Source organism: Rhinoderma darwinii, chromosome 2 (assembly GCF_050947455.1).
Source record: "Rhinoderma darwinii isolate aRhiDar2 chromosome 2, aRhiDar2.hap1, whole genome shotgun sequence".
NCBI classification, from domain to species: Eukaryota; Metazoa; Chordata; class Amphibia; order Anura; family Rhinodermatidae; genus Rhinoderma; species Rhinoderma darwinii.
The window spans coordinates 248633870-248650594 of NC_134688.1; the positions used below are offsets into that span (position 1 = coordinate 248633870).

Consider the following 16725-nt stretch of genomic DNA (forward strand, 5'->3'; position numbering starts at 1 on the left):
TGCAATGACAACTGGAGGCCTAATAGTGGCATCCCGGTCTGCCTAGTATGGAAAACCTCCAGGCTAAAAGGCTTGCGTAGCCGTCGGCAAGATTGCGCCGCCTCAGGAGCGGAGTCGGCATCATCAGCAGTGGATGTCAGCTGTATGTTACAGCTGACATCCAGCTGTAATGGCAGGAACCGAAGCCAGCTCCGATCCCTGCCATTAACCCCTTAGATGCAGCAATCGAAAGCCATCGCTGCATCTTTATAGTTGTCAGCAGATCGGCAGCTCTGCCCTGCAATCGCAGCGCTGACTGCTACTATGGCAACAGGAGACCAAAGGGTTTTCAAGGGAAAACAGCTCCTGATTTTCAGAAGTTTTTTTTAGCAACTCGCGTTTTTCACAGCCGTTTTTGGAAAGGTTTTTCTAGAGTCAGTGAAAAACGGCTCCAAAAACGGCCCAAGGGACCGGCGTCCTTTTACGTATCGTTTTTTGAAAACGGGGCGTAAAAAAACCCCCCCTTCGGAACAGAACGCCGTAATTCCCATTGAAATCCATGGGCAGATTGTCATTGCCAGGCTCACTCCCCTACTGACGGCTGCAGCCATGGGTCTGCGAGCGCTGGCCCCAGTCTCCTCCTCAGGAGACGCCAGCGCTCACTACTGCTTACCTTGGCCGGGTCCCATAGGGTGTTTAATGTCAAAATTAGCCCATGAGTACCCTGGACTATAAGAAGGGCCCAGCCACTTCCTCCCATGCCTGAGCGTTGTTGTCGTACCCTAAGTTTGTCTAGCAAATGGTCTAGAGTTTTCCAGTTCCCAGTGTTCCCCATTCCTGTATCCTGTGCTACCTGGTCAAGTGCCGTGCTGAGCTGTAGTTGTGCTGTGCTGTATTCCACGCCTGTCCTGCTACACCACACCTGATGTCTGCCTGCTGCCTAAGTCCCAGCCGAGCTGGTCATTGCTACTGTCCGAGCTGCCACAGCTACACTATACGAACTACAGACTGTGACCTGCGTCCTGTTGGCCAGCTGCCATACCGTCAAGGCGGTACTGCCCAGTGGGTCCACGCACCAAACATGACACAGAGGTTTGTAGGCGTTCTGCTTGCGATTTTTCAGCCTTTTTCTCAGGACATTCAAGGCCCAGAAAAACGGCCGAATATAGCCCGTGTGAACATACCATAACAATGCCCTCCTTCTCCTTCATTACGGTAGTCGATTAGGCCCCGCCCGAAGGTGAAGCCTAATCGGCTTGCTGTCGGTAAATGACTGACAGATAGAATACATTGCACTACATAGGTAGTGCAATGTATTAGAAAAAAAATAAAAATCTGACAGTTGGACCTTCAAGTCCCCTAGTGGGACTAAAGAAAAGTAAAAAAAAAATAAAAAAAAAAAATTGTAAAAAATATAATAAACGTTTCAAGTAATAAAAACAAAACACTACTGCCCTTTTTCCCTTATCAAATCCTTTATTATTGAAAAAAAGAAATAAACCATACATATTTGGTACCGCCGCAGTCGTAACGGCCTAAACTATAAAAATATGTTATTTGTTACACGCGGTGAACGGCGTAAAATAAAAAAAAAAGTAAAAAACAATGCCAGAATTCGTTTTTTGGTCACTTTCCCTACAAAAAATGGAATAAAAAGTGATCAAAAAGTTGCATGTATCCAAAAACTGTACCTATAAAAACTATAGCTCATCTCGCAAAAACAAGCCCTCATACAGCTACATTGACGAAAAAAATGTAAAAGTTATGGTTCTCACAACATGGCGACAGAAAAAAAAAAATACATTCTTTTAACAAAAGTAATTTTATTGTGCAAAAAGTTGTAAAACATAAAAAAGTTCTATAAATTAGGTATCGCCGCAGTCGGACTGACCCGCACAATAAAGTTAACATGTAGTTTATAACGCATGGTGAACGCTGTATTAAAAAAACTAGAAAAACTATGCCAGAATTTCTGTTTTTTGGTTACCTTGCCTCCCAAAAAATAAGATAAGTGATCAAAAATTCACATGTACTCCAAACTGGTACCAATAATAAACTACAGCTCATCGCACAAAAAAACAGCCCTCATACCACTACATCTATGAAAAAATATCATTAGTTAAGGCTGCAATAAGTCAAGAAACATGCAGTTGTGCAGGCCTGAGGGGAACATTTCTTCTGATTCAAGAGGCGATTTATTAAGGCCATCAAATTAGGGAACCAGGAAGGGGAGAGCCCAAACATATCCGCTGGAAGCGAAGGTATCCGTGTTATACCAGGACAACACTTCCCAGCAAAATTCCCCAAACTGCAATGGTGCAGAGTGTGGAACAAAAGGGGGATAAGAAAGGACACCATTTATCAGTGCGACACCGGCCTGTGCAGAAAGGATTGCTTCACAGCGTATCAAATATCTATGGATTCTTTAATGTTTTTTTTTTACTCCATTATTATACCACCTGACTATGCCCCTGATTGCCCAGCTTACATGTACCCCCCACATTATAAACTGAAATACCGGTAAACCTCCAAAACAAAACTACTACCAAACAAAATCCACACTTCAAAAGCCAAATGGCGCTCCCTCCCTTTTGAGCCCTACAGTGTGCCCAAACAGCAGTTTACTTCCACATATATGGCATCGCCATACCCGGGAGAACCCTTTTAACAATTTTTGGGGTGTGTGTCTCCAGTGGCATAAGCTGGGCATGACATATTTGCCACTGAAAATGGAATATCTGGGGGAAAAAATTTCCATTCTTACTTTGCACCATCCGCACCGCAATCATTTATGGAAAAGACCTGTGGGGTGAAAATGCTCATTACACCCCTTAATAAACGCCTTGAGGGTGTAGTTCCCAAAATGGGGTGACTTCTCAGGAGTTTCTTTTATTATTTCACATCAGCCTCAATTTTACATGGTGCTCTTTCACTCCTGAGCCTGGTCGAATGTCCAGGCAAAAGATTAGTGCCCCATGTAGGGGTGTTTCTAAAACCGGGAAACACCACATATTAATTAGAGAGCTGTCTTGTTATGGTGGCACAAGCTGGGCAACACATATTGGCATATCTATGGAAAAAAAATCCCATTTTTCACTCTGCAACAGAGTGCACACTAATTTCTGAAAAACACCTGCAGGGTTAACATGCTCACTACACTCACTCCAAAATGGGGCCACTTCTGGGGAGTTTCCACTGTTTTGGTCCCACACTGGCTTTGCAAACGCTACATAGCACCCAGAAACCACACTAAAAAAGCCAAATGGCACTCCTTCCTTTCTGAGCCCTACTGTGTGCCCAAAAAGCAGTCGATGACCACATATGGGGTATTGCCGTACTCGGGAGAAATTGCTTTACAAATGTTTGGGTGCTTTTTCGCCTTTATTTTTTGAGAAAAAACTAAATTTTGAGCTAAAGCTACATCTTATTGAAGAAAAAGTATTGTTTTTATTTTCACTGCCCAATTCAAATAACACCCATTGGTTAGACAATTCTAATTTGGTTTCCGAAGAATTAACGAGGCATCGTATGGGACGGTTGTGAGTGGCGTATGTGGATTTTGGCTTTGATTGAGTGACTCAGACTTGGGGGACGTGGGATCCTCTTCTAGAACTTGATGATTGGCTGATATATTACAATTGCATATGGGGTTGCGGTGGGGAATTGCATTAGGGTGCGCAGGTCTAAGGCATTCGCCAATTTAGGCTTATTTTAATTATGTGAGGATGCTGTACCATAGGTATCACTGGTTATGTTGATTACTATGTGCCGTTTATTGTAACCTTATGCACTACTGTGTATACACATGGACTGTACTATTGCCATAAATGACTATTGCACTGCTTGGGAAAGTTTTTGGTTGGGTGAGTAAAGCTGGGGATTATTAGATTTCTTCTGTATGTTTTGTAAATTGTAAATGCAAATTAAAAAAATTACTGAATTTAAAAAAAGAAGAATGTAAGAGCTGCTCCTCACAGTCACTGACAGACAATGATGAGATATTGCTGTAGGTAGAAATACTTTAGAATTTCTGCTCCTCAATCTACTATTTACCCTTTATATACCTGGACATTGTTACCTGAATGCCAGTGGTCACATTGACACAATTTTAAATACAAGTATATTAGAAAACTGTAAGATGTGCTATTCTTCAAATAAACTAATAGAAAAAATAAAAAAGTGGGCAACCCCTTTAATCCTGGACAACACATTCACTTTTAAGCAGGTCATTATTAATTCCCAAGATACGTTTTTTTACTCAGGTTCCAAATATTGCATTTTATTGAAACATCATAACCCATTTAGTAGAACAAATATGTAACAGTGGGCATATATATTACTTATATCATTACTTTTGCAATTGCTGACATTCATCCCTCAGTGGACACATTAATATAATGTATCTGTGTATTTCCTAGGGACTAGAATGACCTTGTTTGAAGCTGAATATCTACATGGATTCAGTCATTTTAAGAAGGAGGTGGAGATTGATATGTAATGTGAAATCATGATTTTTACACAAAACATTTCATAGATAGAATAATAATGGATTTCCTTGGAAAGATATATATAGTGCAGTGTGCGTGCTGCCTCAGCAGAACTTCCAGGGCAACAGGGTCATACGTCAATGTTAAACAGAAAAAAAGAAAGGTTTCATGATTATTCTGGAACGGTCAGAAGGTGTATGCACATGATTCCATAGAAGTATTTGCACACAATTCAGCAGTGAGGTGCCATTGTCCATTCTTTTTACAGAGTCAGGACCATTATACTGTAGAAAATGTTACATAGCAGCAGGAATTTTTAGGCCATGTTCACACGGCTTCTTTTCAGATGTTATTTCAAAGCGTCATACACTCATTATGCCCCAAAATACACCTGCAAATAGCATCCCATCAATGTCAATGGGAAATACACTGTGTACTTTATACGAGTTGTAGTTTTGCACTGCTGAATATAAAAAAAAAAAAAAAAAAGTGCTTTGTATAAAAAGTAGTCAATTTCCCGTTGACCATTCAAAAAAACACTTTGAAAATACACCTCAAAGTGCTTTGGAAATCAGCGCCAAAGACGCCTGGATCCTGAGGCTGGTTTTTTTTCCCCTCATATTTTTTAACCTGAAAATATGCTGTGTGAACATGGCCTTAGTCATATTGGCTCATACTTTAGTCTGTCACTTTTTTTTTTTTCTAAAGCGAAGCATGGATTCACTTGGGGTGTGTATGTAGGTTAAACTATTCTGTTCACGTCATTACCTGACCTGCATAAAAAGTTTTTAAGATCTGATCTTACTACGACTTAAGCCCCATGCACACGACCGTAATTACCGGCCCATAGACTTATATTGGCCACAGGTATCTTCCTGTTTGCGTACGGGAAGGTGCCCGGGCCGTTGAAAAATATAGAACATGTCCTATTTCAGGCTCTAATTACGGCACGGGCAGGCCCATAGAAGTCTATGGGGCTCCCGTAATTACGGGTGGCTATGTGTGTGTGCCCCCGTAATTACGGGAGCGTATCTAGGCGACATCAGGGAATTTCAACTTTTGAATAAAGAGAAGCAGAGAAAATGGCGCCTGAGCGATCATGTAACCCTTTATGGGTTCGTAAATACGGGTGTGTGATCGCAATTTGAGTCACGTTACGCCTTGATCTCCATGCAGGTTCAAATCAGGTGGGGGGGGGGGTGCGAGCTCGGAGAAGCAACAGATACACTGAGACGTTTCTCAAAGTAAAAATCCTTCTGACTTTATTTAACCGTTGTGGTCGCTTTTATAGCATCAGAACAAAGAACATTCCATAACATATGAGTCATCTGTATATTCAATCCTTACATCCTTCTTTCCCATAAAGCCCATTGGTGGAGAATCAAGTATTCCCTTGTGTTTCCTTTTATGCTTAGGGGGGGGTTGGTCAAGTGATTGACCGCCATCTGTTCGCAATTTCAAGGGACGGCAGAAGCAGCTGCAAACTATTTCCTCTCTTAACCTTTCTAAAATACCCATTCTATTGTAACACATGTTCTCCTCTATAACATTTCACTCCTTGGGGCCCCAGATACATTATACATATATTTATACCATAACAGGGTGGAATACAGATGACAACGGACCCGTATTTACAGGTACAGGTCCGTAAATACGGGTTAAAAACGTGTGTGACAAAGGACCTGGATTTACGGCCAGTGTTTACGGGAGGCAAAAAATACGGTCGTGTACATGGGGCCTAACATATAAATGGCCCTGTCAATGAAGTTATCGTCTTGCCCTAGCCTAAGCGGTATTGCAACTCTCAGCATATCATTTTAAGTACACAGAAATAAAGTTAGAGTAAAAAAAAGATTTTGTGAAAATATACAAAGCATATATAGACAGTGTGCTAAAAATAGATTCCAGGTTGTCCTTCTATTAAGGCCTCATTCATACTTTCATATTCTGCATCAGTTAGCCCAAACCAGGGGTGGGTCCATAACACAGAAGAGTTACACATCTCTTCATTATAACTTTATGTTTGCGTAGGACCCACTCCTGGATTTGGCTCACAAATACAGATAAAAAATACACAAATGTGAAAAAAGCCCAAAGGCCCATTTTCACAGGCCGATGATTGGCTTAAAAAGCAGTTGTGAGAACTCTTGTTCCCAATGATTACCCCTTGTAAACAGGGCGGCGATCAGCCAACTCTCGTTTGTTCGCATAGTTTATGCAGCCTGGTGAGATTGCGATCATACAAAGCAGCCAATCTGAACAAGCAGCCCTGCAGTGTAAATCAAGGGGGAGGGTCAAAATAGCATTCTAAACCTGGGAAAGGCGGTGGATTATTAAATTTGCAAACAGAACAAAAGTTGCAATTGCAGAGTTTAGCAGAAGAGACAGGCAACCTGCGGCCCAACATTTACTATAATTTTTGCCACAAACTAGCATGAATGAGGGCCAGTTCACACAGAGTTTTTTGACACTGAAACCGCGTCAAAAAACGGCCGAAAATGCCTCCCATTGATTTGAATGGGAGGAGTTGTTTCCCGCGAGCAGAAAAACAGTCTCCAGGGAAAAAGAAGTGACATGCCCTATCTTTGGGCGTTTACGTCTCTGACCTCCCATTGACATCAATAGGAGGCAGAGAAAGCGCATTTTGCGGCTTTTTCTCCCAGCGGCACTCAATGGCTGCCGGTGAAAAACGGCGTGCAGGCAGAGCAAAATCTGCCTCCAAATTCCGTTTGGAATTTTGCGCAGATTTTCCGCCTGCAAAAAAAACTGTGTGAACCCGCCTTATAGTGGAAATCAACATCATCTGCTGTCTAACGTAGATTTTGATCCGTGGTGAACGGGGAGCCAGGGATGCGCCCAAGTTATTAAGAGGCGTTCACCTCTTAATATGAATAGCGCTTGTGTAATGCGCCTAATTTATTAAGACTGGCATATGAAACGCCAGTCTTAATAAATTTCCCCAATGTAACGAAACAGAAGTACAGATCACAGCTCTGCTCTTAAAGCAGACGGGCAGCCAACAAGTGGGGGAAAAGAAAAAGGACTAACTCCGTGTACATTTTTTTTTTTTGGTTGCTTAAATTTTATACTGGATAGGCTGCCCATGTATGGGTACCAGTGCTTGTGATCCATTCTTATGCGCCACTCTCTCCAATAAGCCTGAAGAAAAACATTAAAATCATTAAAGGGCTTGCCCCACAAATAATTTGTTTATAGTTAAATCCAGCTCCAAAAGATGAACGTTTTAGAGAGCTGGAAATGAGCTTGCTGTACATCTGATATACAGCTGACACCTTTCAGTATAACATTAAAGCTGCACTCTTTATATACAATCGACATATTGACTATGACTGATTTGTATGAAATCAGACCATCCTAAATGCATGATGCCTGGAGTGCTATTCCATTCTTATTAGGTTAAATGCCAACAATGTTGAAAATTCTCCAGGCTGCTGCATCAGATCCAATTGCCATACGTTTCAGGTAAAGATCCAGTGTTTCTACCAGAGTAGCCAGAGTTCTGTCTTTCCCTACTAATGAAATGGACAATCAACACCATAGAACGAATGCATTTTTAATGACGTGTTCATATGACCCATCAGTACTAAAGGAGTAGACCGTATCTATTTCCCAGTTCTGCTTCTGTATAATGCTTCTGTAAATTCTAATTTTGTACTTCAGTTATACATTACCAGCTCTCTGAAAGAAGGAACACTTCAAAGACCTGCAACAAACCGTTAATGTTCTATTTCACACAGCTAATCCTTAAAGAGGCTCTGTCACCACATTATAAGTGTCCTGTCTCCTACATAAGAAGATCGGCGCTGTAATGTAGGTGACAGTAATGCTTTTTATTTAGAAAAACGATCCATTTTAAACCACTTTATTAGCGATTTTTTAGCTTTATGCTAATGAGTTTCTTAATGCCCAAGTGGGCGTGTTTGCAAAAGCACGTTCGTGTGAATGAGGCCTTAGTACAATACAGTTCCAAAGTTACTTAAATGCTATGTCCAGCTTTGCAACCATTTTTTTGTTTTTTATTGCTCCAATGCCTATAAAATAAATGAAGCAACTTTGCAAATAGTCTTTATTAAAAGTGGTCTGCCATTTTGTATCTAAATCTTCTAGTGACATATGCGTCTCTATGGTAACAGACCACAAACAAACTCTGTAGTCTAATCCTGCAGTCATACTCACTTCCATTTGTCTACTACTTCTTCCTACCATACATTCGGTAGATTAGCAAGAAGCTATCCAGATGCTTTATCATATGGAGAGCTTAGAAGTAGTTTAATGCTCTAACTCCTTCCGGTCTACTCCAAACTAAACCAAACAACCCCGATCCAGTGGACCTTTTCTCTGGGCACTAGGCCCCAATCACTACTGCCTCATGAACTTATGATCACACACACTCCTCCACTGGTGGGTACTGCTGTACTATATATTTTTTGTGATAACTGACGCTGAAACAAATTTCCTAACCCCACTTCCCTTGTCCCACTACCCTTCCTCCCACTCTCTTTATTATGTATATGTTCTAATTGTTCTGGCCATTTTTAATGTTAAATAAAAATGTTATTGTAAAAATATAAAAAAGGCATGACCTGCGGTTCAGACTACAGTATTTGTTTGTAGTCTATAACCATGGAGATGAAAACAATCGGAGTAACGACCGCTTGTCCCCATCCATAGCTCCGTGTGACAGGAGCAAACGAGCGCCGACCAACGATGTCGCCGCTTATCGGCCGGTGTAAAAGGGCCTTTAGCTGAAATCCAATCAGACCAGTACTTCCTAAACCTGTCTGAAGGCTCGACAAATCTACACTCTGGAAGCATAGGAACGAAATAGTGACTGAATTAACCTGTACTCTGCTTAAAGGGGTATTCCCACTTAAGACATTTATGGCAAAGCTACAGGATATTCCATAGATGGATGATCAGTGGGGATCCCACCTATTGGGAGAATTGGGTTCCCTGACCAACATTTGGCATGTCAAAGTGGCCATCAGCATTGTCTCTTGTATGCTGCTTAAAGAGAATCTGTCACTAGTTTAGTAAAGCCTTATCTCCTAGAAAATTGTATCCCAAAAAGTTTTATTATTCTAAAAGCTATAAGCTTTTTTCTAAATATGCAAATTAGGCTATACTAGACAAGTGGGTGTCGACACCAGCGATTCTCCTGAGGTAGAGCTACTTCACAGTGTGAGAGACTGAGGCTGGAGGGAAGGGGGATCACTTAAAAAGCAACTATAACTCCGGAAGCATACAGCAGGATCGCAGTTCTAGCTGTGAAACAACCGGAGGTATCACCAGTTGAAAACCCAGTGGCGAATGGAAGCTGTATACTATATGATCGCACTGCGTTGATGGGCTGGGAAGAGAACTGTATAACGCTGGACAGTCATACAGAAAACATTACACCGCTCAGAGTGAAAAGAAAGAGTAACCTCCCATTTGGCAAATTAGCATATTTAGGAAAATGCACATAACTTTGCAGATAATCTTTTTTGTAGTTATCAGCATCATAGCGCCTATTAGATTAGTTAGGGCCTTAATAAACTAGTGAATTATCCTCTTTAATGGTAGTCAGTGGACGCTTGCCTATCACACATCTATGGTATATCCTATGGATCGGTTTTAAACGCCTGAAGTGGGAAAAGCCCTTTAAGATGTTGAGCTCAGCTTACAAAGATTTAGACACCAAACATAGTCAAATAAAATTTTGTTATTTCGCATAACGCGCGACCCTCTCTCCAATAGCCTCCGTCTGGACTCTGCAGCCAGCAGGCGCCGCACCAGGCAAAACGGGGTCGGAAAACCCTTGATCTCGAAACAGGTGCAGGTACCAGAGCTGGGACGAACATCCTGTGGTTAGGCTATAAATGTCTTAGATACCCCTTTAATGTAATAAATAGTGTAACATGATTTGCTATTCAGCACCTTAACGACCACCAATACGCATTTTCACGGCGGTCGTTAAGGGTATTTATGCCAGAGCTCTGCCTTTTCACGGTGCTCTGACATAAGCCCGGCACAGGTGTCCTGAGCCGGCTAAAGCGGGTGTCGGGCAGTCCAAAGACAGCCGGACACCTGCACTAACGGGTGGGATCGATTTCAACATCGATCTCACCCGTTTTAACCCTTAAATGCTGTACTCAATAGCGAGCGCCGCACCCAAGTAGTTTTGGAGGGAGGTTGCTCCCTCTCTCACCCCATAATTGCAATCGCAGGGTGCCAATGGCTTCTATGGCAGCCGGGGGCCTAACAAAGGCCCCCCAGGTCTGCCTGTAGTGGATGCCTGCTAAGCCATGCCCAGGCATCACCTAGCAGGTGCCTGTCAGTTTTACACTGACAGGCAAATATACGCTGCAATAGAGAAGTATTGCAGTGTATTATAAAAGCAATCAGAAGATCGCATACTGAAGTCCCTAGTGGGACTAAAATAATCAAAAAGTTTAATAAAGTTAATAAATAAAAATCCCAAATAAAAAAATGAAAAACCCACTTTTTCCTTTATAAAATACTTTAATATGAAAAAAATAATAATTTAAACATTACACATATTTGGTATCGCTGCATCCGTAACAACCCCACCAATAAAGCGATTACATTATTTAACACCGCACGGCGAATGCTGTAAAAAATAAAATAAAAAACAATGCCAGAATTGCGGTTTTCTGTTCACCCTGCCTTAAAAAAAAAAAAAAGTTAACAAGTGATCAAGAAGTCGCATGTACTCCAAACCGGTACCAATAAAAACTACAAGTCCTCTTGTAAAAAACAAGTCCTCATACAGCTGCATCGGCGTAAAAATATATATAAAACTTACTTTATTTCTACATTTAAATTCCATTTTACACAAAACTAAATATATAAAACGTTGGGAAACTAAAACACAATATCACTTAATATAATGTATAGAGTTACTTAACGCTTTATATAGTCAACAAGCTGTTGACGGTTTCCATTAACAACCAGCAGAATTGGGTTATAAAGCAAAAACAGCATAAACTACCACCATGTTCTCACACTTCAAAGACGCTCAATCCAGCTCTCTGCCTTGTGTATGACAAGTGGTTTCACAGAGAACACCATTTGGAGCGTCACAGCACTCATCTGTGGACATGGAATAGATAGTGGAGTTGTCCGTCTCCTACATTCTCTCTCCTCTCATCACCATAGTGCACAGGTCATGTGCAACTCCTGTTCCGTATAATTCAGAATTGACAGATCACACTCTCCAACAATAAATGACCATGAATGTGGTAAAATAATAACTTCTATTGCTGACTGGACATAGACTGTCTCGTCCCTATTTAAAGGGTAACTATACATATCATTAATAGAAAACATAGTTGCTATAAACCGAGAGCAATGCAACTTTAGTTTTTGCCATGTATATGTTGGAGTTTAGTTTATTACTTATTCTGATTGCAGCAATCCAGCTTTGTATGAGAGCCATATACTTAGCATTAAAAACAGGATTGATCCTGTATGTTAAGGTAGGAAAGCTTATCCCAACAAAATCTTAGTAAAAGAAAGCCTTCTCCTATGATAAGATGCCATCTTGCTCCTGGCAACAAATATAAGGGTATGTTCACACGATAAACAAAAAACGGCTGTAAAATACGGAAAATAGAGGGAAAATAGCCTCTGATTTTCAGCCTCAAACGTTTTTTGATGCATTTTTTGCGGCCGATATTGGAGCTGTATTTCTATTGACACAATGAAAAACGGCTCCAAAAACAGCTCAAGAAGTAACACGCACTTCTATTTCCGGGGGGTGTTTTTTTTACGTGCCTTTATTTTTCAAACGGCCACGTAAAAAATTCCCCGTCAGGACGAAACACAGTTTTTCCCATTGAAATCAATGGGCAGATGTTTGGAGGCATCCAGCTTCCGTAATTTCAGCCGTTTTTTAGGCCGTTAACGGATATCTTTAGAACAAGGAATGGGATCAGACTGTTATGTGTAATAAAGAAAGCTCTTCCCAAAAAAATTTTTTAAAAAATACTTGGGAAAAGGTTTTCCAGATTACAAATAAAAGGTTAGATTGTGTTCTTAGCTACAATTACACAGAGCTCCCACACGAAGCTGTATTACATGAGTCTGACTGCAGCCTAATGGTGACCATAATATGGCCACATTTTAGCGGTCGTATTATGGCCGCAGGTCCTAATTCAACCATGAGACTATTGACTTGAACTGACAGTCCCAAATCGAAGCTTGGTTAGGCAAAGACTTGAGGCTGTAAAGCGGATGTTAAATGTAGCCCATTAGCACCTTCTGAACGAGGCCCAAGTCTGATGGTCAATGTAATGAATAACTACTATGGAAGACACGTTTTAAATTCCTTACTATTTTCAAGATTTCTGGGTGCTGCCAGAATTATTATTTTTTTTTTAAGATTCTGGCTCATAACAGGGGGTCCCGAGTAGGGAAGCTCTATTAGGCTTCGTTCACATCTGCGCTAGGGCTCCGTTCCAACGTTCCGTCGGAACGGAGCCCTGACAAACACAAATGCAAACCATAGGTTTCCGTTTCCATTGATTTCAATGGTGACAGATCCGGTGTCAATGGTTTACGTTTGTCTCCGTTGTGCAAGGGTTCTGTCATTTTGACAGAATAGCGTAGTCGACTAATGGACATGGACAAGGGTTATCTTTACGAGATAACCCTTTTAATGGAAACATTCAGGCAGATTGACTAAGACTGGCGTCTCATACTCTAGTCTTTGCTTTCTGCTCTGCTGGTCACATCTTTCCGCTGGCCGTGCGCCACAACTGTGGCGTATCGACCGCAGCTGTGCGCCATCCATTTCCCCCACGGCTCCTCCCCTCAGCATGCCACGGCTCATACAAGGTTCTCACGGAGACCATCGTCAGGGCCTTATATGCGATGCAGCATTCAACGTCCGGAGTACTGCGTCACATACCACGTCCTGAGGCACAGGCCCCTACCTTGCTTCTCCCCACAGAGTGAAATCTATGCCAGCTAGGAACTGGCGTACATTTCCACTAATAATTACACCAGTAACCATTCTGCAGCGTATTACAGTAGTAGAAAGTGTATGCGATTTGAACTAATCTCTTCCACGCGCCACGAGAAATATTAGCAGAAAAGGACGTGCTCGAACTGACCTGCGATGCAAATTCTCAATCTGGAACATGTCAATTTCTCTAGCAAAAACGCTGTGGAATTTACACTACATGTGAAGTTAGCCTTAGGTCTCAGTCAAACATTGCGGATTTGCCCCTTATTTTTGCAAGCCAAAACACGGAAGAGGTCCAAATCTTTCCATTAGATTTTTTCTCTGTTAATGTTCCACTGCTGATTTTGGCTTACAAATACTGATGCAAAATACACAAATGTGTACGAGGCCTTAGGTTAGCGCATTATTGCATTGATTTTCAGAAAACAAAAAGTATGCCTCTCATGTAACAGCGATGCTTTAAATAAGGGGATTTAGAATGGACAATTATCACCAGAACCCCCACGTTCCTCAACTGCAGCGCAGAGAACTTTAAATAGAGTGGCAAACAAGCATGCGTGGCTATTTGCATCAAACCCATAGACATTGACTGGAGAGGCAGAACACATGCTTGACTGCCACTCAATTCAAGCGCCTCCTCACTGCGAGGAGGGAGCGGTGCAGTGAGGAACGGAGGGTTTGGGACCCCCATTCTAGGGATGAGTGGAGGTCCCAGCCATCAGGCACTTATCTATGTGTATAGGTGATAAAGGGGTAATCCCAGAATGGGGGTTATACAACCAGTTATATACCACCTCCCCCCACAAACTGTACTTCGGCAGTACTATAATCTTGTCACCTGCTCAGATTCATCCTCTATGAGCCAAAGTACAATTGAATAGGGCATCTCCTGGTCTGGTGGACTTGGCATGGCCATTTATTACAGGACACCCATTAATTTGATGAGTGTCAGGTAATACTACATCTTCCATGTAAGGCTATTGTCCAAAAGTACACTTAGATGTGTACGAGAGACCTCAAGTACGGGTCGAGGGATCACTGGAGCTTACTTTATTACAGCATCATTAGAGAGGTCTGATCCTGGAACTGTTCAATGTGTCATTTGTCTTTATTAGAAAACTGCTGAATATTTTCTCTGGTGAAAATAATTTTAATAGAAAGGAAGTCAGAGTTACAGGAAAATATGATACTCCCAGATCTCTGCTCCTGCTGTTATATAGACCCTCTCTCTATAGGGATATAATAGGCTTTTCCTTGTACCTATACAGAACTGCTCATCAACTACTACTGACTTTTTAGATGGCAGCGGATTCCAATAAATGTGTAAGTTCCTTATGTTTACCAGTAAATGAGAAATAAACCTGGGCTGGAAGTACGGCAAGAGGTGGGGAAATAAAACATTACAGTAGGAAGGGGAATGAATGATAATGTGCATATGGATGTACTCCTTGTTTTCTAACATATATCCCTGTGTGAACAGAGCCTTGTGGGTAACACCACTTAGCCTCCCTTTGCTAGTACATAAAGGTCTATATATAAGTATCAAGTTAGAAAGGATCTTTGCCCTTTACCATACAGCTTATAGTCATTCATTCGTCATTGCACCCACATTACACAATGCCTGTCACAGTGACACTCCCTTCTGTCCATGTAGATCTCCCATCCACCTGGCTGAGATCTCCCGTCACATACACCTAGTGACTCTCTTCCGCTTATGACATCAGCAGGGAAGGGGTTACCAGGCCTGTAGCCATCGCACCGAATGTAGATGAGCAGGGTGGGAGAGGCAGAGCTCAAGGTTATCCATTACGATACAAGACCAGCGTCCCCAGCCGTCCAGGAGTATATAGTGCAGATGCAGGGGTCAGGGTGACACGGTGGGAGATGAAGGGTGAGCGGTTAAGAGGAGGAGGACCCGGAGGCCGGGTCGGTGTGGAGACTAGTGACAGGGTGTGAGGTTAATTCATTCGGCCGGCCTAGTAAATAACACTGGAAATAAATAACAGATTACCCGACCGAGGAGATTAACCCCCCCACCAGCAGATGTAGTACGGCCCGGTGGGGCGGTGGGCTATGCTCCGGTACCTGCAGGTGCTCCTGGAAGCGGATGGGCAATATTTGAGCCATGGCGGTTACGAGCTCTTCTGCTTCTCTCTGGGGTGTCACCTCCCGCCTCTCGCAGACTTCCTCACTCTCTCAGGGACTGGGAATAGTAGAAAGATGTCCTCGGTGCGCCGCTTGTCTATGAGAGTGTGTCCTCCAGCAGTTCCTTACTGACTATCGGGCAGAAGCCGCAATGGCGGAAACGGGGGAGCTGCCTCTGCAATCCGGAACGACAGCTTCACCCTCACTCTGCGTCCCGCCCCCTCCACGCGCAAGAATACTACCTATAGCTACCACAGACGTACGCTCAACGCCCGGCGGAGGGATTTTACTGTAGTTCTCAGATTATAGTACTAGAAAGCTCCCTGTTAATAAGTGAAGTAAGTGCTGAGAAATATGCTTATTTTATTGCTGGTCGCTGAGGAAGACCGTAATGTAAACACTCTGTGAACGTTTACATACAGCATCCGGGATTCTTTTCTTTCCCTTCCTTTTTTTAATTTTGCCACATCATGCGATTGAGTGACGTGACGTCATTTCCGGAAAATTTGTACCTTGGCCTTGAGTTCGTGGTCACATGACGCTTGATGTTGCCTGGTGCTGAGACTGTGTGGGCCGAGTGTCACCGGGCTCCGTCTCTACCTGCCGGTCACCTGAGCGGCAGCATTCTCCGGTGCCATGTGTAGTATCCCGTTCATGGCTGGTTCACAGGGTCACTAAAATATTTGTCTTTTATTGCCGTTTATGTTCTAAAATTTGGAATTATCTAACCCAAAGGGAGTGTCACAATTCAACTCTTGATGGATCCCCTGTGAGAGTCTGGTAGTTATTAGACATTATACAACCTGGCTATGCGCTAAAGATTATCAATATTATATCTAATTTTTTTCATCACGAAGACTGATTGAGGTCTTGTAACCTTGACTAAGGTCATTAAAAAAGTGAGAAGGCTGCTGGCCAAATATAACATAACCAAGATAAAATGTGCCCTACGTTTACACCTTTTATTAAAATTAGTACAAGGTAAAAGTGGAGTAGTTGCCCATGGCAACCAATCAGATCCCACCTTTTATTTTTCAAAGGGTGCTTTGCAAAATGAAAGCAGCAATCTGATTGGTTGCTATGGGCAACTACTACATTGCTAAATCTGCCCCATGGACGTGG

The 16725-nt window shown here is 42.3% G+C and overlaps 1 protein-coding gene across 5 annotated transcripts in view; it reads right to left on the bottom strand.

The window, feature by feature from the left end:
• The window catches only part of CLTC (clathrin heavy chain), an 80710-nt gene extending 64855 nt beyond the window's left edge, over positions 1–15855 (bottom strand). For all 5 annotated transcript variants that reach the window (XM_075853042.1, XM_075853041.1, XM_075853038.1 and 2 more), the window contains exon 1: positions 15544–15855. In XM_075853042.1, coding sequence (XP_075709157.1) covers positions 15544–15585 — 42 coding nt within the window. In that variant the 5' untranslated portion in view covers positions 15586–15855. The remainder of the gene's footprint in view (positions 1–15543) is intronic.
• Between the last annotated feature and the right edge of the window lie 870 nt (positions 15856–16725).